This window comes from Salvelinus alpinus, chromosome 12 (genome assembly GCF_045679555.1).
Source record: "Salvelinus alpinus chromosome 12, SLU_Salpinus.1, whole genome shotgun sequence".
Classification (NCBI taxonomy): domain Eukaryota; kingdom Metazoa; phylum Chordata; class Actinopteri; order Salmoniformes; family Salmonidae; genus Salvelinus; species Salvelinus alpinus.
The window spans coordinates 42,839,920-42,854,916 of NC_092097.1; the positions used below are offsets into that span (position 1 = coordinate 42,839,920).

A 14,997-nucleotide genomic window follows, 5' to 3' on the forward strand; every position below is an offset into this window, starting at 1 on the left:
CTTCACGGTCGTTTCCTTTGTTATTTGTTTTGTTGGCGACATTTATTTAATAAAGAAATGATATTCGACATAGCACCACATGGTTTAACAGATACATTGACATATGAAGACAAGCCTGACCTCTCCCCTCTCTGGGCCCCAAGTGACTAAGCCCTAGCTGAGAAGGGAAAATGCACTGCCAACCCTATAGTCCAAAGGGAACCATTCTAATGGCAAGTATCTCACAAGCATATGATGAAAATAACATCTTATCTATCTATGTTACCTAACTAATTATGATTCTGCCACGACACAGGGTCCATCTGTAACTGTCCCTGTGCAATGATGTAACCCAGGAAGGACAGAGGAAGCATGAAACTCACATTTCAGCCGTTGGACAGCCGATGGAGAACGTGTTGCTGGTGAGCCTCAGGGTCCTTTTAAAGAAATCAGAATGTCATCCACATAGACAAAAAAAAAAGTCCAATCACATCCCTCAGAATTTCATTAACCAGGCTCTGGAAAACAGCAGGATCGTTAGTGAGACCAAAAGGCATGACCAAATACACAAGAGCAGACTCAGACGAGGAGATTGGGATAAGGTATCCAAGGTTATTGATTGAAAAGCAGGGGAAAGATTGGGTGCAGGCCAGGGGAAGCTTGGGCGGGTTGCAGGAAGCCAGGTTCTGAGGCTGATGCTGGAGCAAGGGGAGTTGGGGCTGGGTAAGTTCGTCTGTAGCGGAATCCAAGGAAGCAGTGGAGTGGGTGTTCTGGGCAGGGTGGCAGAACTGAAGAGACATGGGGCTGGACACAGGGACCAGAGTGGACGGAACTGTAGCGGAGCGAAACCAGCGTCAGGCAAAGGCAACCAGGCTCTATGCATGAGCCAATGGCTAAAACGCAGACTAACTGAGCAGAGGCTACAATCTGGCAGCGTGGAAGTGGCAGTATTTGTAGAGGTCTTGATTATGGAACAGGTTGCAGCTGGTGGAGATCTGCTCTGACTCCAGTACACCTGTCTCCGCCCACAAAATCACACACACAGAGAGAGGGAGAGAGCACTGGAGGAGTGTCGGCAGGTCAAGGAGACACAGGATGAGCAGTAGAGGGCGTGGCAGGAGCAGATGTAAATGAGAATGTGTATATTATTTCATGCCTTAAGAAATAGGCCTATTAATTGATGATTGGTTGTAAATGGTATGGTCCAGGTGGGATGTTCCGAGCTATTTAAACATAGTAATTTCTGTCTTGATGAGATAGGTGTAATGCCGCGTTCACATGCTAGTTGGAACAAGGAAACTCTAACATTTTCGACTTGGAAACTCATTGTAGAAACATGAGCTCAGAGTTTTCCACTTGAAAGTACCAGAATCAACAAATAGGAAGCTCTACGCAAATAACTTACGTTAATTTTAGTTCTGAGGTTCTAAATTTCCGATAGCACATGAATGCAGCATAATGCTGTGTTCAAGACAATTCAGAAACTCTGAAATTTCTGACTTGGAAATTTGTTGTAGCAAGATTAACTTTACCACTTGGAAAATATCAGAATCGACCAACAGGAAGCTCTACACAAAATAACGTACACACATTTTTACTCAGAGGTTCCGAGTTTCCGACTTGTCTTGAAAGCACCATAAGGTTGGCATACTGCTGGTTTAGTTTAGTCATTATTGAGGCCTGGTTATTATGAGCTTAACTTATTATTTGCTTTACTTTCAGTTTACCTGTACAGTCCATATCATGTTTGTTGTGAACTACTGTTCACTGTAAATATACAGTGAACACTTTACCATCTTTTCTGCTTCTCACAGAAACCATCTACGCTAAGAGCAACTCCCTGCTTATCACTGAAACCTTCTCCGCTAAGAGCACCTCCCTGCTTATCACTGAAACTTTCTCCGCTAAGAGCACCTCCCTGTTTATCACTGAAACCTTCTCCGCTAAGAGCACCTCCCTGCTTATCACTGAAACCTTCTCCGCTAAGAGCACTTCCTTCACAGCCAGAAAGCTCACCACACATAAGCTATCACAGAGGTGGGGAGTGAATCATGCCAGTAAGGAAGCAGTGGATGGTTAGATGGTCAAGATAGAGGTTGCGTTCCTGGCCGACTACACGCATTGCATCAACCAATGGTTATGTGCCACGTTATTGAATGGGTAGTCGGGCCTCAGATTGCTATATCATATGTGATTATCTGATATGTTAAACACCTATCTGGCATGTGTCAGAAACAAATACAAATGTGTCTGTAATGTAGTCAGCTAAGAACGTGACCAGAAAAAGGGGCATGTTGGGGATTTAGCCAGGACACTTCATACTCTGTAATACCTCGGTTGAACATTTCATCTGAAGGATGTGTACAGCCACAAGTAATTTATGTGTTGTCATTAACTTGTTATGTTTGTTCCTTATATAATGACAAACCGGGGCGTAGGTTTAACTACTTTTAATGAACATATACTTCAGCTAGAACACTCCATGTTTAGCCATGCAAGACATTCTTTAACCATCTCACCCGCCCGCATAGCCTGCTGGGTAACGTAGTCTAAATGTTATTAACACATAACAACACAAACTGACACAATATTATAACAAGTTATGTTATAACAGAGGTTGTGCAATTCTTATGACAGGACTGTGAAGGAACAGTGGGTTCTGAAGAGCGACCATATCTCACAGACGGTATCCCTCAGGTGAAAAGAAATTTGAGGCGGCAGGTAGCCTAGTGTTGAGTGTTGGGCCATTAACCGAAAGGTTGGTGGATTGAATCCCTGCGCTGGCAAGGTCAAAATATGTCTTTCTGCCACTGAACAAGGCAGTTAACCCACTGTTCCTAGGCCATCATTGTAAATAAGAATTTGTTCTTAAACTGACTTGCCTAGTTAAATAAAAGTTAAATAAAAAATAAAAAAGAGATTCATCGTCATAATTTCTCCTGCAAGCTCACGTGCACACACAGACACACACATCTGATCCCTGGGTCACACATTGATGTTCACACACTCGCTGGTGACGCATGTTTCTCTCTCTTGTCTGAACACCAGGGGGTCGGGCGGTATAAATGTTGTTTTATATTGAGCACCATATGCTCATGTGATTTTTCACGTTTTACTGATATTATATAGACATTTATAAGCAATTTTTCCATGTTCCAAATGAGGAGCATTTAAGCAAATGGACAAACGCTATGAAATGTCTGTAGGGTTAAATCAGTAACACCATTGCAGTAATTGGCCAAATTAAGACCTAAACAGTGTTTTGGGTGAAAATGGTAAGAATATTAGCATTGAAACAAATAAAAGTAGAACAGTTAAATGGTCAAATTGCACCACCCCCTGGACAAAACTCCCATGCTGCTACCTGTGGAAGCATCGCTATACCTGCAGCCAATTACTGTCTTTTATCCGTATACCTAGGACTATCAGTCTAACATCTTAGCCATTACACCAAGGGTGTTATTGAGTTGTGAATTCAAAGTTATATTTGTGAAAAGGCTTTTGTAGGCTACCCAAATGAAGTCGTACGTAAGACACAACACCCCTTACGGAAGCTTTATCGTAGGTGTTTGGGTTGAGAATATAACGATTAATTTGTGAATTTAGATCAAATGTGTGGGAATATCCATGATGAGACATCCCCGCGCCAACCAGTATCATTGAATACCACCAGGTGGCATAACCGATAGAACTCCTACTGGGAGCGTCATCAAAACAATCGTGGTGGTGACTACGTACGGGGTGTGGCTTCTCACTCTGGTCTGAAAGACTGTAAAAGCTCCAAGAGTATGTTTACAACCGAGAGAACTTCTCTTTCCATTTAGTAGCCTAAGCGAAAGAAAGAAAAATCCACAATCTAGATAAAAGACAACTGACTATTAGACCAACAATACACTAGTGAAGCTGTCAACATGTGATTGCATGAAGAGCATATATGTAGAGCCACATCAGTTGTTTGATAGATCAGATATATGTTCCCATATAAATGTTTTATTTTATTTATTTATTTAACCTGGCAAGTCAGTTAAGAACAAATTCGTATTTACAATGACGGCCTACACCGGCCAAACCCAGACGACGCTGGGCCAATTGTGTACCGCCCAATTACAGCCAGTTGTAATACAGCCTGGATTCGAACCAGGGTGTCTGTAGTGACAACTCAAGCACTGAGATGCAGTGCCTTATACCGCTGCGCCACTCGGGACCCCAAATGTAACCCATGCTTGAGGATTTGGCTTTGACCCTTCCCTGTCTTACTTTTTTACTCCACCAAATACATGATTGGGATGTGGTTTCAAATTAGGCTACTGTGTATGTGTTATGGGTGGTTTGTTGAGCTATTACAGTTACTGGGGAACTACAGCAAGGAAGGGTCATATTTGATAAGAAACTAAAGACAAAAGCCTCAGTTTCGTAAAGCATTAATGAGCAGTTGAAGCCTGTTTCGGTAAAAAGCTGGGGAATGGGGCCGGAGAAATGTAACTACTCTCAAATTCATAGACAGAGCTATGGATGCAATGACTGACCATCCATGATAGCAAACTTATAGTTCTACCATGTTTTGAGGCTATATAGTGTTTGTTTACATTTACTTTGTTTACAAACATTGAAGTAAAACAAGCGTATATTTGGGGTTTTGATGGAGTACTACAGTTGAACTAAGCTCATGAGGCATTTATATTCTTCAAGAATCAATGGGTCATATCATTACTTTATAAGTAAAAAAATGGATGTAATAAATGGATATTGCCCCTTTAAGCACTTAAACCCCCTGATTTACTCTCACACACACACACACACACACACACACTGATTTAATTTGAGCAAATAGATTTTGTCATAGGCAACGTAGCAAAAACATTGGTGAAGAAATAGTTCTTGGCGGGAGGGGCAAGTACTTTCCCACCAGAGGGGAAGATTTGACTCATTCTGTTCACAGAAGTATATCTGTTGGGCCACCGTTAACCTTTGGCAATAAAAAATAAGATATTTGCGTTCCAGCAATGCCGCACAAAAAGAGAAGCCATGCCCATCATAAAAAGTCACAGGAGGTGAGTTTTCCGTTTAAAATTATTGTTGCAGGTTAGGCTACTTTTTGAGTCAACTTTTTAAAATGAAGAGACCTAGACCTAGAGGTTACCATAACTGTGCAATCGACAAAGCAACGTTCCAACACATGCATGCGTTTGGATGCAGGAATGTCCGACGATTAAGCGCGAGTTTTGCCTCAATTGGCGTCATCTAACTCGTAGCCAGGTAGAGGTCATTGTTACAAAAACTTACTTTGAGAAACGATTTACTGATATCTTTATGGAAAATGGAATAGGCTATATTACAAGAATCTGGCTTTGTTTGAGGCTTTTTAAAAAACGCGCTTTTGCATTACGCACGAATTGCGCAACCCCAAACACGTATTGTGGTTTTGGATGAAAGGCTGTGAATGCAGTTCAACACTCGACTGTCAATTGGTTATGCGGAAACGCTAGACTCTTTGGTTTAACTTATCTAAAAAGACAAAGCTATATGCCGTAGAATGCAAACCAGCTATATGCCGTAGAATGCAAACCTAGCAGTCTCTTGACATCACCACAACCGCCCCATATAGACACTTCGTTTAGGGTAAGATCGTTATCAGTCTACTGTAACATTGTTTGAACATAAGGGAGTGGTTATGTTCCTGAAACGCATGGGAAATAATTATTCTTAAAAAAGACACGGAAAACAGGCTAGACTAGAGGCTACACATGTTGGGACAGAGGTATCCGTAGGCTATAGTCGATTCTTCTCATCTTAACTGCTTCTCACCGTTTTTCCCATGGCGTATGCTGCCTATTGGATGAGCCTTGTGAGTATATGGCTATTAGCCAGCTATTTCTCATTCAACGTCTAAATTAACATAACATCCTTCAGGCAGTAAGATATCTGGGCATGTGCATCACCATCTGAGGCAGCATTATTTTAGACACTTAAAATAGTTCCACTGTTGGAAACAAAACAGACATTCCAACTATTGTCTTGGTAAAGTTGATGTATTAGTTTACAATGAGTAGTAGAATACACAAGAAGCCTATTGATGTGAAATGAATGACATGTTATGTAGCATAAAAAAGGGTTGGGACACATTTCTTGGCAGGCTAAAACATTATTTAATAGGGTGTGTGACTGTTTAAACATTAGATATGATCAAATACACATTCAGCTGCTGGCACCATTGCTTGGACTTTTACAGGTATGGAGAGACATTGGTGTTGATCACTCGATTACCTTTAACTCTTATTTGGATAAAGCATTACAGTATATCCAGTCTCTGAACATCTCCTGAGTGTGCAAGGTCAAGTTGAGACAGATTCATTATTGGTTATTTACATCTTCACTTGCGTATATTGGCACATAAGGAGATAATTTGTGTTAATAAAGGTTAAATAAAAAATAATTTGTGACACCAATATGGCAGTTACATACCACCATCTGAATTTTGATTGAACTTTTTACAGTATAATTTGACAGGGCTATGTTAGTTGGTTTGAAGTTGGCTGTTATGACAGGTCTCACTCTCAGAATATAATAAATGGGTATAATAATAATAACAATAATAATATTAATAATAAATGGCATTTAGCAGATGCTTTTATGCGAAGAGACTTAGTCATGCATGCATAGATTTTTTGTATGGGTGGCCCCAGCAGGAATCAAACCGACGATCCTGGCTTTCAAAGAAAATGGAGCATTACTTCATTGGCTTCATAACAATTATGGCTTTACTAAAAGTTAGGGACTTTACTGTAATACCAAAACAATGCTAGTAACCTATCAGACAACAATAGGTGGAGATGACCACTTCCTTCCCAGACCCAGGTGGTTTTCTGTGGCTGTAACGGAATGCTTGGGTAGATAGCCAACAACAACAGCAGACCGTAGAACTTTCCAATGGTGCAGTTAGTTATTGTATTTCAATTTGAATTTCAACAATCTTCATATAATTGGAATTTAATTGGAATTAAACTGTTTGGACTGTTTGAATGGAATTGTAAAAACATTTAATCTGTGAAATTCAATTGAATTCAATATTTGTACAATTCCCAGTTAATAGAATTAATGCACTTCGTATCAAAAATGTATTTCAGGGATTTGTTTTAAATCATTTCAACTTGTATTTATATATTTCCAGTATAGCTTTCTGAACAGGGACATGTGTGTGTCTTTTGCAGCAGAGAACAGCTCCTAGTACCACACATGGAGAGCAGCAGGTGGATGACAGGCCCTATAATACTCGAGCTGCTGCAGCCTCTAAGGCTCAGGTAAGACCCTTCTAAACAATGTTCACATCATGGTGCGGATACACATGCCAATTACCACTGTTAGTGCAGATGTGGTGCACTCAACTACACTAATGTGATGAATAACTGACTGAGAACTAAAGACCTACAGTGTTGTGAAAAAGTTGTCACACGGAGCGGAACAGGTGAACCCAACAGCAGACTCAGACGAGGAGACTGGGATGAGGTAACCAAGGTATTTATTGAAACACAGGGGAAAGATTGAGTGCAGGCCAGGGGAAGCTCAGGCGGGTTGCCGGAAACCAGGTGCGAAGGCTGAGGCTGGAGCGAGAGGTGTTGGACCACGGTAAGCAGGTCCGGAGTGGAAGGACTGACGACAAGTCGGACTGGAGACAGGGACCAATGTCAGAGCGGGCAGAACTGTAGCGGAGCGGAAAACAGCATCAGGCAAGGAAAACCAGGAACAACCGGCTAGAAACATGGACTGACTGAGCAGAGATTACGATCTGGCAGTATGGAAGAGGCAGGACTATGTAGTATATGTAGAGGTCTTGATTAGGGAACAGGTTGCAGCTGGTGGGGATCTGCTCTGACTCCAGCACGCCTGTCTCCGCACGCACGCACGCACGCACGCACGCACGCACACACACACACACACACACACACACACACACACACACACACACACACACACACACACACACACACACACACACACACACACACACACACACACACACACACACACAGAGAGCGGCAGAGGGAGAGAGCACTGGGGGAGTGGCGGCAGGTCAAGGAGACACAGGATAAGCAGTAGAGGGCATTGCAGGAGCAGATGTGACAGGACAGTGAAGCATTTTTTGTTCTTTTGGCTGTAAACTTATGGGACCAAATACTACATTTTTTACTACTTTAATACACATAGGTTAATTTGTCCCAATACTTTTGCTCCTATAAAATGGGGGACCATGAACAAAAAGAGCAACAAATTTGAAGTTTTGGAATGGCCTAGTCAAAGACAAGACCTAATCCCGATTGAGATGTTGTGGCAGGACTTGAAACGAGTATTTCATGCTTGGAAACTCACAAATATCACTGAGTTAAAGCAGTTCTGCATGGATGAGTCAGACAAAATCCTCCACAGCGACGTGAGAGACGGATCAACAACTACAGGAAGAGTTTGGTGGGAGTTAAAAGTGGCACAACCAGTTAGTTATTGAGTGTAAGGGGGCAATTACTTTTTCACACAGGGGCATTGGGTGTTGCATAACTTTGTTTATGAAATAAATGAAATAATTATGCAATTGTTGTGTTATTTGTTCACTCAGGCTCCCTTTATATTAGGTTTTGGTTGAAGATCTGAATTTCAGTATCAAAAATATGCAAAAGTAGAGAAAATTAGAAAAGGGGCAAATACTTTTTCACAGACCTGTACAGTATGTTAGCCTGGGAGTCAACAGCCAGACTTTAACTCTGGAGACTTTATCGCCCTCGAGTGGGGTAAAGAAGCATGTTCTCAGTTACAAGAATGAGTGGGGCAACAGGTGGTCATGCAGGCTGCTAATTTCACCATCCACTTGACTGGATCCCTTTCTTTAGCCATCTCAGTGATTTGGTTTCACAAGGCTCTCTGGGACTTGTTTTTTTGGATGTTACTTCTGTAAAAGTTGTTAGTCTAAAGTTGTTATCAAAAACTATTATACTGAACACAAATATAAACGCAACATGCAACAATTTTAAAGATTTTGTTGAGTTACAGTTCATATAAGGAAATCAGTCAATCTAAATAAATAAATTAGGCCCTAATCTATGGATTTCACATGACTGGGCATGGGCGCAACCATGGGTGGGCCTGGGAGGGCATAGGACGACCGACTGGGGAGCCAGGCCCAGCCAATCAGAATGAGTTTTCCCCTACAAAAGGGCTTTATTACAGACAGAAATAATCCTGTATACATCTGTATTCATTTCTAGCTGAAGGGACTAATGAGGGGACCAGGGGACTTATGACATAGCGTTTGGCAGTGGTTCCAGGTCTGGTGACACGAGCAGTATGGGACTGTGATGAACGACATGTATCTAAATATAGTGAGGAGCCCCACTTCACCCGGGACTCCAGTTACACAGACAGAAACACAAAGCCCAGGCCAAGGGAACACAGCCCAGTACAGATGTTGGGTCTTAATTTGATCACTCTTTTGTCACAGATATTTTTCTGCGCATCAGGAAATTCAAATGAGCTTGAAAACCTACTGTTTTCTTTCCGTGCAGGGGCAGTCGAGTCACTCGGACAAGTGCCAGCTGGTTAAAAAAAGCACAAGACAGATTATTAATACATGTTCTACTGCTATTGCTGGCCTATAGGTCATGTTACAACAACATTCCAATCTACACAAATGTATCTGAAATGCATCCATACACATTAATATGTGGTGTTTTATATAGCTAAATAACACAAGATAGATATTGGTCTCCACTACGACATACAGATGTCAAGTTTATCCAAAATGCAGCCGTACAGCAGGCTACACCGAAACTATAGCCTACCGTAGCCTATCAAAACAAATTACACACAGGCCTATAATATCAGATGTTAGACAAGATGACATTGAGAATAGTGAGGTAGCCTATGGAATGGAGCGCAATGCCGCATGAAAGAGTTGCTTTGAAAAATAACAAAATTGACTTGACTTAGTTACACATTTAAAATATGGACAGTACAAGGATATTTTACCCCGATCTTGATAAGAAATTACCATACCAGACACTTTTATTTTAAAGACAGTTGTATTTAATGGATAACATATATAGGAAACAAATAAAATAATAACAGTAGGCTACACCAACATTAGTTTCATTCATACAATGTGTTGGGTAAATTGCCACAGTGGATTTGCCCTGGTAAACAAGGAAATACTTTATTTATATTGTAAGGAATGCTTGTCAAATAGATAAATCATCCTTAGTCTGTTCCAAAATAACTAAGTTGTTCCGATGATAATACCAACCAGAGGGCGAACATATCGACCGATCTAAGATAGCGTATGTTATTACGCTAATGTCGGGAAGGAAGCTCTCCTGGGTTACGGCAGTTTGGGAGCAACAATCCGCCATTTGTTGTCATCTAGAGAATTTCATGGCAGAAGTGACGAAGGTATTCGAGTATCCGGGAGAGAGGCGGCCAGTAAACTTCTTGAATTACATCAACTCCCGTAGTGTGGCAGACTACGAGGTTGATTTTCGCACGTTGGCCGTCGAGAGTGCCTGGAATCCGGAGTCTCTTTTCCATACCTTTCTTCACGGATTATCTGAGGTGGTAAAAGATGAGCTAGCTGCTCGGAACTACCGGTGGACCTCGATTCCCTCATTGCCCTCACCATTAGAATTGATGGACGCCTAAGGGAACGCAGGAGTGAGAGGTCTGGTCTCGGGCACACTAGTTAATCCGCAGTGGCTCGCTCACCTCTGAGGGAACCCGGAAGTCCCCGAGGATGGGTGTTTCCGAGAGGATCCGAAGCCACCCATGCTCCCTCGAGAATCATCGACGACGGGTGAGTCGGATACACCAGAACCTATGCAACTGGGAGGAGCTAGATTATCGCCTAGGGAACGTTCACGTAGGCTAAGCTCCAGCAGTTGTCTGTTCTGCGGGGCATTTCATTGCTACCTGTCCAGTGAGGAGACCTAGATCATTAGTAGGTACAAGTACTCTGGTGAGTCAGACTGGGAATTCCCCAATGAATCACCCCCCCCTTTTGCTGTTCTGCTGTGGGGAGACGAGTCAAAATCTTTTCGGGTGATCATTGACTCTGGGGCTGATGAGAGTTTCATGGATGCTACCCTGATATCTGAGCTAGGTATTCCCACTCAACCCCTTTCCGTTCCCATGGGTGCCAGAGCACTGGACGGCCGTTCCATTGGCAGAGTCATGCCGTTTGGACTCACTAACGCTCCTGCTGTCTTCCAGGCATGTTGAATCGGTTTGTTTTTGTATACCTCGATGACATCCTGGTTTTCTCCCATTCTGCCCAGGAACATGTTCTTCAGTGCCTTCTGGAGAACCAGTTGTTTGTTAAAATGGAGAAGTGTGAGTTCCACCGCTCCACAATCACTTTTCTGGGAACATCTCTGAATGGAATGTTCAGATGGATCTGGAAAAAGTGAGCTGTGGTGGATTGGCCCCAACCCACGGCCAGGGTACAGCAACAGCGGTTTCTGGCGTTTCTCATTTTTACCGCCATTTCATTCGGGGCTACAGCAACCTTGCGGCTCCCCTCTCTGCACTCACCTCTCCCAAGGTACCGTTCACATGGTCCCCAGCAGCAAACAAGGCTTTTGTCTATTTGAAGCAACGATCCACCACTGCCCTCATCCATCCGGATCCGACCAGTCAGTTTGTGGTGGAGGTTGACGCTTCCGACGTGGGAGTAGGGCCCGTTCTTTCCCAGCGATCTGTCCAGGACCAAAAGCTTCATGTCCTATCGTCTCAACTCGGCGGAGAGGAACTATGACGTTGACAACTGGGAACTCCTAGCAGTAAAGATGGCCCTGGAGGAGTGGAGGTATTGGGTGGAAGGGAACATCCATTTTTGGTTTGGACTGACCACAAGAATTTGGAATATCGCAGCCAAGCGCATTAACTCTAGGCAGGCCTGGTGGGCTCTGTTATTCACTAAGTTTAATTTCACCATCTCCTACCGCCCAGGGTCCAAAAATGTGAAGCCGGACGCCCTTTCCCGCCTGTACAGTTCCGCTGCCACACCCTCGGAATCAGAGACCAATCTCCCTGCCTCATGTTTGGCGGCTGCGGTTGTCTGGGGTATTAAGGCTCTGTTTCGCAAAGCACAACATTCCCAGCCGGACTCTGGGGAGGCCCGGCTAACCGGATGTTCGTTCCTGATTCGGTCCCAAGTCCTGGAATGGGCTCACTCCTCCAGGCTTACCTGTCATCCTGGTGCTTGTCGTACCCTGGCTTTTCTCCGACAGCGCTTCTGGTGGCCCACCATGGCTTCTGATGTCTCGGCCTTTGTCGCCGCATGCATGGTGTGTGCCCAAAGCAAGACTCTGCGGCAAGCTCCGTCTGGTCTCCGTCAGACACTTCCTGTTCCTCATCACCCCTGGTCCCATATTTCCCTGGATTTTGTCACCGGGCTTCCTCCGTCAGATGGCAACACCCCAATCCTGATGGTGGTTGACAGGTTCTCCAAGGCCGCCCATTTTATCCCTCTTCCTAAATTACCTTCCGCCAAGGAGACGGCCCAGCTCATGGTGCAGCACGTCTTCCGAATCCATGGACTCCCGGTCGACATTGTCTCAGATCGGGGTCCTCAGTTTTCGTCCCGATTCTGGAAGGCGTTCTGCACCCTTATCAGGTTGTCGGCCAGCAAGTCCTCCGGGTTTCATCCCCAGTCCAACGGCCAATCGGTGCGAGCTAATCAAGATATGGAGATGACACTCCGGTGTCTTGTTGCCAGTAACCCCACCGCCTCAAGTCAGCAACTGGTCTGGGTGGAATATGCCAGGAACACTCTCCCCTGCTCGGCTACTGGACTGTCCCCCTTCGAATGCTCCATGGGATATCAGCCCCTGCTCTTCCCAGAGCAATAAGCGGAGGTCAACATACCTTCAGCCCAGATGTTCGTCTGTCGCTGTCGGCGTACCTGGAAAAGAGCTTGGGTGGCTCTTATCAAGACAACCTCCAGGTATCGTCGACAAGCAGACCGCCACCGGACTCTGGCTCCTCGCTGTCGGGCAGAGGGTATGGTTGTCTTGTTCAGTTATGGGTAAGTGGACTGGAGGCAGGGCATGAAAGGGATAACAAATCCAGTTGTTTGTGTCATCCGTTTTGGGAAAGTACCTGCGTAATTGCGCACACAACTCACTAAGGTGCTTCGCTTTATCACAATTGACATTGTCCATAAGGTTGAGTTCATTTGCACACAAAAAATCATACAATGATGGAAAGACCTGTGTGTTGTCCTTGTTAATGCAGACAGAGAAGAGCTCCAACTTCTTAATCATAGCCTCAATTTTGTCCCGCACATTGAATATAGTTGTGGAAAGTCCCTGTCATCCTAGATTCGGAACATTCAGGCGAGAAAAATCATCACTCAGATAGGCCAGTCGTATGAGAAACTCGTCATCATGCAAGCAGTCAGACAAGTGAAAATTACGGTCAGTAAAAAAAACTTTAAGCCTCTCTCGCAATTCCCAAAAAACGTGTCAATACTTTGCCACTTGATAACCAGCGCACTTCTGTATGTTGTAAAAGCGTTATGTGGTCGCTGCCCATATCATTGCATAGTGCAGAAAATACATGAGAGTTCAGGGGCCTTGCTTTAACAAAGTTAAACCTTTTCACTGTAGTGTCCAAAACGTCTTTCAAGCTGTCAGGCATTCCCTTGGCAGCAAGAGCCTCTCGGTGGATTTGCTTGCACGCACGTTACCACTCCACTATGTCTCCCTGTCTTGGCTTTTGCGCCATCAGTACAGATACTAACATGAGCAGCAGCTACGTTTGACTACATACAGACCGTGAGTGGAATTCCTGCGAAAGAGTAAAGGTTAATGTGATTGGATGTTAATTATTTGACTAGGCTACCTGTATTTGACATTGTGTTGTTATTTCGCTGAACACTAGATGGTTTAATTTTATTTTTGGCAGTGAAATGAGGCTACTCAGGTGAGAAAAAAACCTCACTCAAATGTATAGCCCCGTTGGAAAATATAAATGGACTGTTTGAAAATGTGAAGGAAAAAAAAAATGTTAAAAAAATGTTAGAGCTGCAATCTGACTTTGTTGCCGTACAGAAAGCCCTGGTTGGTTTAGAAGTTGTACTTAATGCGGGCAAGACTAAAAACATGTTGTTCTGTAATTCTTGCAAAAATGTTTCAGATGGACTACATATTTATTCATTAGATGGTTCTCCCATCGATTGGGTTCCCGCCTATAAATATCTCGGCATTTGGATTGACAAAGACTTTATGTAAAAATAAAATACAGATGAGCTAGTTATTAATAAGCTAATAATTCAAGTGGGGATTTTTTTTTTAAAGAGATCTTACCTGTCCCTAAATAGCAGGAAGCAAAATTTACAGTCAACTTTCCTGCTAGTTCTTGACTATAGTGACACCATTTATCAGATTGCAGCAGCCTTAAACCTTTGGAATCCATCTGCCATAGCGCCCTTCACTTTATCACAGGTGAAAGTTTTAATACTCAACACTACATCCTGTATTAAAAGGTTGGCTGGTCCTCATTAAAGTCCCGTAGATCACTTCATTATTCCCTTTTTGTTTACAGAGCTCTACTACACAAGCTTCCGACTTACCTAACTTCTCTGTTAAGATATAAAAGATACCAAACCCGTTCACAAGGTTGGTTAACTCTTGAGGTTCCTCGGGTCTCCACTGAACTAGGTAAATCCGTTTTAAAGCACCTAATTTCTGGAACCAACTAAAAAATACATTTCAATTGGATGTTCTGGTGCCACTCTGACAATTTAAAATATAGATTGGGGACCTTCTAATTGAGGAATGTAATTGTTTTTGTTGAATATTTGTGTTGTCATGTATTTTAATTGTTTTTATATTGTATTTGATTTGACATTTTTTATAAGAAATTGTGTAGGCAAGGCTCCCTTGTGAAAGAGACCCTGGTCTCAATGGTGACTCCCTGCTTAAATGAAAAAAAAAAACAGGTTCCAGTATGGCTATGTTGTTCCCCTAGGTGCAACAGCTG

The 14,997-nt window shown here is 43.2% G+C and overlaps 1 protein-coding gene across 5 annotated transcripts in view; it reads left to right on the forward strand.

The window, feature by feature from the left end:
• Window positions 1-4,890: 4,890 nt before the first annotated feature.
• Window positions 4,891-14,997, forward strand: part of cast (calpastatin) — a 74,858-nt gene continuing 64,751 nt past the window's right edge. The window contains exons 1-2 of one of the 5 annotated variants that reach the window (XM_071336451.1): window positions 4,891-5,030; window positions 7,188-7,277. In XM_071336451.1, the coding sequence (XP_071192552.1) occupies window positions 4,983-5,030; window positions 7,188-7,277 (138 nt within the window). In that variant the 5' untranslated portion in view covers window positions 4,891-4,982. Of the gene's footprint in view, window positions 5,031-5,479; window positions 5,599-5,675; window positions 5,825-7,187; window positions 7,278-14,997 lie in introns of those variants that run through there. The other 4 variants (XM_071336481.1, XM_071336470.1, XM_071336461.1 and 1 more) reach the window with 4 other exon arrangements.